This window comes from Salvelinus sp. IW2-2015, unplaced genomic scaffold, assembly GCF_002910315.2.
Source record: "Salvelinus sp. IW2-2015 unplaced genomic scaffold, ASM291031v2 Un_scaffold3775, whole genome shotgun sequence".
Lineage (NCBI taxonomy): Eukaryota > Metazoa > Chordata > Actinopteri > Salmoniformes > Salmonidae > Salvelinus > Salvelinus sp. IW2-2015.
In genome coordinates this window covers 45,205-54,206 of record NW_019945049.1, presented here as the reverse complement: position 1 = coordinate 54,206, position 9,002 = coordinate 45,205, and the positions used below count along the sequence as shown (strand labels likewise).

The following is a 9,002-nucleotide window of genomic DNA, read 5'->3' as shown; positions in this document are numbered from 1 at the left end:
TGAGGAACAAACTACTCTTCATATCAGGGGAAAAACAACAATATTAATGAACATCAGTGGAAAGTCAAAGCATGCCACATCGACCGGTACTGATACCCTGTGTATCACTAAGGGACCGTATATAGCTATCTGTCCTGTGTATATAGCTCATTATGGTCCCTGTGTAATACCTAGCTGATACTGGTACCCTGTGTAACATATAAGCTAGTTACTGGTACCCTGCTTGTACCTTAGCTATATCGTACCCAGTGTAAATGCTATATGTACACTGTGTATCAGTATACTGGTACCTGTGCTACTCAATAGTCATAAATGGATACCCTGTGTATATAGTCATAACTCGTACACTGCTGTAATATAGTCATACTGGTACCCTGTGTATATAGTCATACGATACCTGGTGTATGACATACTTATACGCTGTGTATATAGTCATTACTCGTGTAACCGTGTGTATACCAGCATATCTACCCTCGTAGTGTGTATACAACAGTATCGTTACTCATTGTCAGGGTTCTCCACAGGATTTTTTAACAAGGTGGTGCTACTGAGTACGAGGGCGGTGCCCCACTCTGGACTCARAGATTTTAGCGTTTTCTTACACCTGTAACTGCCATGTCCTGCAATCTAAAGCAAAACATGTCCTAATATGATRACACATTTTACATAGTGGAGCATTCAGTCCAYAAGATGGCGCAGCGCCTCTCGCATTCTTTGGGGAGAACCCTGATTGCGTATTTATTCTTAGTGTTATCTTTATTATTTCTATCCCTGCGTTGTTAGAGGGACATAAGTAAGCATTTCACTGTTAGTTTATGAAGCATGTGACAAATACAATCAAATGTGAARGCTTTAGATAAGTAATCAAATATGCAGACAACTATTTCATAATTTGCGTATTTACCTAGGCAGTTTACTAATTGAGTAGAACTATAGCTAACTATCAGTAGATCTATATACGAACCTATTCTACATAGTTTTATCTCCGGTGTGATCCCCAGCAGTCTCCGTAGCCGATCATTCTCCTCCTGGTACTCCACTACCGTTTTCTCAACTGCCCCGAAAATCTCCACTGCAGCCGCCGTTAAGCGCTCATTTAAAAACACACGAAACAACTGTAGTTTATACATATTTCAGACGACTGGGAGTTGGGTAGCCTTTTTAGTTCAGTCAGTAGCTAGCTAGGTCTTTCTTTACTCCACAAAAATAACGTTCAAAATCAAAACAGTGTCACCTCAGAGAGGATCAGGCGAAGCGAGAGGTTCCACTCTCGCCAAAATAAGCCCGATGGTTTCTATGGGTTTATTTCGGATCTAATCTTGTCGCCTGCATTCCCACATTTGGGACAACGACTCCCATTGTCTGGACTGAGTGACATGAGCATCTCATCATTACGTTCATCTCCAATTCTACTTCCGTGTTCTAGTCGAGGAACGTTTTGAAACTCCTTGGTTCTTCTGGAACCCGGAAACGCACAACAGCGTCGCCAGCTGGATGGGGGTTTACTATTGTGCAAGGCAGCCAGCCTACAGACCAGAGGTGTATACTACAAAGCATGTCCCTGAGTTAGCCAGCTAACTTGCCTAAAAATATATATATATAAGCTTGAAATGGGCTTGGTCAATTTGACTAAACCAAAAACACATATCAAACTAGCTTTCTCAATCGACCTGATTATCAGTCATTATTTTTGGTTGTTTATCAAAGTTATTGAAAGTTATTGAACCTAATTTGTAATATAAACTGGGTGATTCGAGCCCTGAATGATGATTGGCTAACAGCCGTGGTATATCAGACCGTATACCACCGGTATGACAAAACATTTATTTTTACTGCTCTAATTACATTGGTAACCAGATTATAATAGCAATAAAGCACCTCAGGGGGTTTGTGGTATATGGCCAATATACCACGGCTAAGGGTTGTATCCAGGCACTCCGCTTTGCGTCGTGCATAAGAACAGCACTTAGCCGTGGTATATTGGCCATATACTACACCTCCTAATTGCTTAATGATACCCCTCAGTCAGTGGAGGCTGGTGGGAGGAGCCTTAGTAGGACGGGCTCATTGTAATGGCTGGAATGAAATCAACTACTGGCCTCAGTAGTAAAGTAGTAAAGGGAAACGATGACTACATGTAGACAAACAGTGGTTATCATCAGTACAGGAGGATGTGGRAGAATCAAATCTTCCTCAGGAGTCGACTGTTTATCATTACTCCATATACGAGATCAAATCAATATCATCAATGAGCAGCATTAGGTCAGAATTGATTAGAAATACATTTTCTGGAAAGTATCACTACCATTTTTAATGAATCAATAACATCCGTCAAACATTATCTCAATACCCTGAGAGACATTCCAAAACAAATGACCAGATATTCCCGTTTCTAACAACATGAAAATCAACAAGACGTTGAAAAGAAAATCTGTAAGATTCTCAAAAACAGTGAACTACTTTAGTGAACTAAATCAAACTTTATTTACAGTAGACGTTTATGTCTTTGTTATTCTACTGTTCTATGTTATTCTACTGTTCTATTGTTATTCTACTGTTCTAATGTTATTCTACTGTTCTATTGTTATTCTACTGTTCTATGTTATTCTACTTTCTATTGTTATTCTACTGTTCTATTGTTATTCTACTAATTATATTTTTATCTACTTTCTATTGTTATTCCACTGTTCCATTGTTATTCTACGTTCTATTGTTATTCTACTGTTCTTATGTTATTCTACTGTTCCATTGTTTTTCTACTGTTCTATTGTTATTCTACTGTTCTATTGTTATTCTACTGTTCTATTGTTATTTCTACTGTTCTACTGTTATTCTACCGTTCTATTGTTATTCTATTGTTCTATTGTTATTGTTATTCCATGTGCTTGCTACGGAGCTGTGAGGGGAACGGCACCTCCGTACCTTCAGGCTCTGATCAGGCCCTACACCCAAACAAGGCACTGCGTTCATCCACCTCTGGCCTGCTCGCCTCCCTACCTCTGAGGAAGTACAGTTCCCGCTCAGCCCAGTCAAAACTGTTCGCTGCTCTGCACCCCAATGGTGGAACAAACTCCCTCACGACGCCAGGTCAGCGGAGTCAATCACCACCTCGGAGACACCTGAAACCCACCTCTTTAAGGAATACCTAGGATAGGATAAAGTAATCCTTCTAACCCCCCCCCCCCCCCCTTAAAAGAGTTAGATGCACTATTGTAAAGTGGTTGTTCCACTGGATATCATAAGGTGAATGCACCAATTTGTAAGTCGCTCTGGATAAGAGCGTCTGCTAAATGACTTAAATGAAATGTACAATTCTACTGTTCTATTGTTATTCTACTGTTCCATTGTCACACTACTGTTATTCTACTGTTCTATGTTATTCTACTGTTATTCTACCGTTCTATTGTTATTCTACTGTTATTCTATTGTATTCTACTGTATTCTATTGTTGTTCTACTGTTATCTACTTTCTATTGTTATTCTAAAGTTCTATTGTTATCTACTGTTAATCTATTGTTATTCTACTGTTATCTATTGTTGTTCTACTGTTATTCTACTGTTCTATTGTTATCTAAAGTTATATTGTTATAACTTTGTTATTCTATTTTATTCTTCTGTATTTCTACTGTTCTATTGTTATTCTACTGTTGTTCTATTGTTATTCTACTGTTATTATATTGTTATTCTACTGTCATCTATTGTTATCACCTTTCTACTGTTATTCTACTGTTCTATTGTTATTATACTGTTACATTTTTTATTTTATATTTTTGTTGTCAAAGGTAAACCAAGAGGTAAGCATGTCATTGTACTGTGTACTGTACACCAGGGCTGTTCAATGGGCAGGATTCAGTTATGCTGAGCCACGGGGCACATGCCGTTACGTCATCAGGTGGAAAGGGGGGAGGGTGGAGATCCCTTCTCAAATGAACAGTCATCTGTGGCTGCTCGGTCATGTTGTGAACAAGGCAGCATGGTGCATCCCAGAAACAGAAACAGCAAATAAATGTCAACCTTCATTCATTGGCAGATAAAAGCTTCAAATAAATGACTTTTGCATATGAAAACACAGAATCATTATTCCATGTGCTTCTACATCACTTTGCTTTTTGCCGACTTCTCCGTGGGCTTTGATCGGGGCACCTGGGTCACACAAGGGAGGCAGCCCGGTTACAGAACCAATACAATCAACTTTCACTCGGTGTAAAACACCTACACGGCGCCCGCGGACAGATTAATAGAACTGCCTGTGTCCGTCCTGGAGGACAAAACACTTTGGTTCTAATCAAGGACTAATTCAAACAGGGGACACCCATCTTCTGACAAAATATATTTTTGTACTGATTTCTTTCTTTGTGGACGTAATTTACATTCTTTAGCAAATGAGCCATACAATTGAATATTTTATCACAGGCTGAGCAACCATGTTGTTTATCTCCTATGTGAGTCAGTTTATGCTTCCCTAGGTCGCCCTTCGACTGAAGCTTTTCCCAGTCACCACAGCTAAATGTTTTCTCTCCTGTGTGAATCCTCATATGCCTGGAAATATATCCTTTGTATTTTGAAGGTCTTGCCACGAACAGGGCAGGGGATCCCCACCCTGACAGATATGGACATTGACATTCAGTTTACAGGTGGAGTTGTAGCGTTTCTTGCAGAAGCTGCATTCACTGGTCCCTTCTTGGGAGAGTCACATGCCTCTGCAGGTCAGCTTTCAGAGCAAATATTTAAAAAAGCATAGATGCTGTTGTGCCCTTGAGCAAGGCACTAACCCCCCACAACAACTGTTCCAAGGGTGGTGTAGTACGGTCTCTTTTCAGAGGAGTTGGCATAAAAGCGGAAGTTGAATTTCCTTTGGACTTTGTGTAGAATTACTTACTGTCAAATTTGATTACATATAATGTTTTGCAAAAGTCAATGATCGCACATCTATATTTCTGTAACCCAAAGCATGAATGATCCAGAGTTAAGATAGCTTTAAAATAAGCAGGATAAGACAAACTTTACTGTCCATTAAGTTTAAACTGAATGCAAATGTGTCGTTGGTCACGCCCTGGCCTTAGTATTCTTTGTTTCTTTATTATTTTAGTTAGGTCAGGGTTGACATGGGTATGTTTGTTTTTTCTTGTCTTGGGTGGTTAGTGTCTAGGGGATTTGTTAGAGTGTATGGGTTTGTGTTGAGTGAATGTTTCTAGGAAGTCTATGGTTGAGTGAATGTGTCTAGGTATGTCTATGGTTCCTGAGTGGTTCTCAATCAGAGACAGATTTTTTTCATTTGTCTCTGATTGGGAGCCATATTTAAGGCGCATAGGCATCATGTATTTGTGGGTAATTGTCTATGTTCTATGTTGCATGTGTGCACTAGTTTTTCATAGCTTCACGTTTGTTGTTTGTTTTATTTTTCTTCTTCTAATTAAAGAAATGTATTTTGCACACGCTGCGCCTTGTCATCCTCTCTCCTATAGACCATCGTGACACGTTGGCACTCTGAGTTACAATAAAAGGATGAAAACACACATAAAACATACACAAACACATTAAACATTTACATGTCAGAATGAAACAAAAATTAAACATCACTGAGAGGTACCCGAATTGTAATTGAGAACACTCAATCGGGATTTGTATACCACGATCAGTGTGAGTTTGCTTGCATTAAAACGTCATACTATCTTAAGTAGGGAAAGAAACGCCTTGCCTTTTTGTAGACGAGGTCAGTGTTTTACTGGAAGCTAAGTATGTGGCCGAAAATTGTTCCCAAGTATTTAAAATGTGTCACTTGCTCCACGTCTTTCCTCGAGAGAAGGGCTTCCATTTCCCCAGCTTTCTTTCCTCCAAGGCACAGTTTTTTAGTCTGGTGACGTTAAGGTTAAGGAAGCTATTGTCAAACACGTCAAGAGGCAGTCAATGAACTGGGAGTAGCTGGAGATGGACTTGACCTCCAACAAGCAACCAGAGCCATGTCGTCTGCATATTTGATGAGGCCATATCTCACTGTTGCTTCCTAAGAGATTTGTTCCACATCCTGCCTTTTTATTCACTTACCTGACAAACAACTCTTTGTCCTAATGCTCTCCATCTTTCAGTTTCTGTCCTGTTTTCTTCCCTTGTGGATTTTATCCACATGCCTCAGCAGATGAGATTTATGAGTGAATCCTTTACCACAGACGGAGCAACCATGAGGTTTCTCTCCTGTGTGAGTCAGTATATGCCTCCTTAGGTCCGCCTTCTGATAAAAGCTTTTCCCACAGTCACCACACCTGTATGGTTTCTCTCCTGTGTGAGTCCGTATGTGTTCAGTTAGGTGCCCCTTCTCATCGAAGTTTTCCCCACAGTCACCACAGCGAAAGGAATTATCTCTGCTGTGAGTCCGTATATGCGTGGTTAGGTTCCCCCTCTGATTGAAGCTTTTCCCACAGTCTCCACAGCTAAATGATTTCTCTCCTGTGTGAGTCCGTAAATGCATGTTTAGGTTCCCCCTCTTATTGAAGCTTTTCCCACAGTCACCGCAGCTAAAGAGTTTCTCTCCTGTGTGAGACAATATATGTATCTTAAGGGACCCTTTATGCCTGAAGCTTTTCCCACAGTCTCCACAGATAAATGGTTTCTCTCCTGTGTGAGTCAGTTCATGAACAGTAAGGTGTCCCTTCCGACTGAAGCTTTTCCCGCAGTCTCCACAGCTAAAAGGTTTCTCTCCTGTGTGAGTCAGTTTATGCATGGTTAGGTGTCGCTTCAGTCCAAAGCTTTTCCCACAGTCACCACAGCTAAATGGTTTCTCTCCCGTGTGTGTCAGTTTATGAATGCTTAGGTTCCCCTTCTGACTAAAACTTTTCCCACAGTCACCACAGCTAAAAGGTTTCTCACCCGTGTGAGTCAGTTTATGAACAGTAAGGTGTCCCTTCTGACTGAAGCTTTTCCCACAGTCACCACAGCTAAATACTTTCTCTCCTGTGTGAATCAGTACATGTTCAGTTAGGTTCCCCTTCTGATTGAAGCTTTTCCCACAGTCACCACAGATAAAGGGTTTCTCTCCTTTGTGAATCCTCATGTGCCTGGACAGATCTCCTTTGTATTTGAAGGTCTTGCTACAAACAGGGCAGATATAGGGTTTCCCACCATGACAGAGCCTGACATGGGCCTTCAATTTACAGGTGGAATTGTTCTGTTTATTGCAGAAGCAGCATTCACTGAGTCTCTTCTTGGGGAGAGTCATATGCCTCTGCAGGTCAGCTTTCAGAGGAATCGTTTTACCACAGTCACGACAGTGGTGAGTTTTTCTAGCTGTGGTGCTGGGTTTGGAACAGTGTTTCTCCAATGGTGGACTGGGATCCAATGGTGGACTGGGATCCAATGGTGGGCTGCTGTCAAGTCCTACTGTGTCACTGCTTACAGCTGAACTGTGGCTGGAGGCATTGTTTTGATTATCTGGAGGGTCACAGGGAAGCCTAATCTATGGATTTCACATTAACGGAATGCAGAATATGCATCTTGGTCACAGATACCTTAAAAGGTAGGGGGGTTGATCAGATAAAACCAGTCAGTATTCTGGTGTGAACCACAAATGTTTATTTGTCAATGCACCGAATACAACAGTGAAACCTTACAGTGAAATGCTTACTTAATACAAGCCCTTAACAACAAATGCAGGTAGAAAAATAATAATGAGAGCTGCAAGTAAAAATAACTGTAGAGAGGCTATAAACAGGGGGTACAGGTAGAGTCATGTGCGGGGGCACAGGTTAGTCCGAGATAATTGAGGTATATGTACATGTAGCAGGAGTTATAGTTGAGTATGGCATAGATATATGGTCCAAACACACTAAGACAAAAGTGCAAAACCTCTTCACCTCAGGAGACTGAAACACTATTTCATGTCCTCAGATCCTCAAAAGTTCTACAAGCTGCACCATCAAGAGCATCCTGACTGGTTGCATTACTGCCTGGTATGGCAACTGCTCGGGGCCAAGGCTTCCTGCATGCCAGGACCTCTATACCAGGCGGTGTCAGAGGAAGGCCTAAAAATTGTCAACAACCAGTATAGAGTTCTCTCTGCTACGAGGCAAAGCGGTAACCAGAAGCGCCAAGTCTAGGTTCCAAAAGGCTTCTTAACAGCCTTTTACCCCAAGACCACATGTTCTGTTGGGCGGTATGCAAATTGGAGTGGGTCTAGGTTTCTGAGATGATGGTGTTGATGTGAGCCATGACCAGCTATATAAACCACGCCCCCTCTGCAAACACGAGTTTCTCCGATGTTTCGTGACAAATGCAGTACTTGATTTAAAGAGAAGAGAATATTATGTTAGCACACAATAAAATTAAAGTGATGTCGCTGTCCCTTATAATAATATCCAAGTGTTTTGACATGGGGGAAGGGTACCAGTACTTTATGATAAACTTTTTTATCAATGTAGAAGCAACAGTCATTTTTCAATACTTTGGTTCATACTCTGGTTTCTTCAAATATCATCCAATTTCATGAAAAACATGATTTTGACTGTGTATGACCTTAACGTCCATGTGCTCCTGGCAGAGTTCTCCGTGTGTTTTCAACGAGAGGAATTGGTTCTTGAATTCAGTTTCATGTTTATGGCTGGTGGCTGTGCCAGCCTAGTCAAAGACTGTCTAAAGGCTCTATATGGTAACTCTGCTCTACTCTCCTTCCTCCAGACTCACCTGCAGCTCTCTCTCTGTCTCTGAAGAGGAGGTTCCCCCTGAGCGCAGCACTGTGGCAAGGGGGCCAGCGGCAGGAACCCAGAACTCCAACAGATTAAGAGGAACAGGAGGAATTCAGGACCAGTCAGGAGGAAGAGCAGCTTTCATAGGGGGACTTGATACCAAATCACCTACTCTTCTGTGTTGAAAAGTGAATGTGATCAGTGAGGACCCACTTCAGCCCTTTCATTCTCCCCAACCCAGACTGTGGAGAACAGCCGATGAGTGACCCTCAAACAAGTGGATCTTCACCCTTTTTGTTACTGTGACCCACCTTAAGGGTCTCTACA

General features: G+C 41.4%; 1 protein-coding gene across 1 annotated transcript in view; it reads right to left on the bottom strand.

Moving 5' to 3' along the window:
* Window positions 1-6,082: 6,082 nt before the first annotated feature.
* The window catches only part of LOC112076473 (zinc finger protein 585B-like), a 40,761-nt gene continuing 37,841 nt past the window's right edge, over window positions 6,083-9,002 (bottom strand). Inside the window, 2 exon segments of the mRNA XM_024143238.2 lie at window positions 6,083-7,450; window positions 8,674-8,757. Coding sequence (XP_023999006.2) covers window positions 6,083-7,450; window positions 8,674-8,757 — 1,452 coding nt within the window.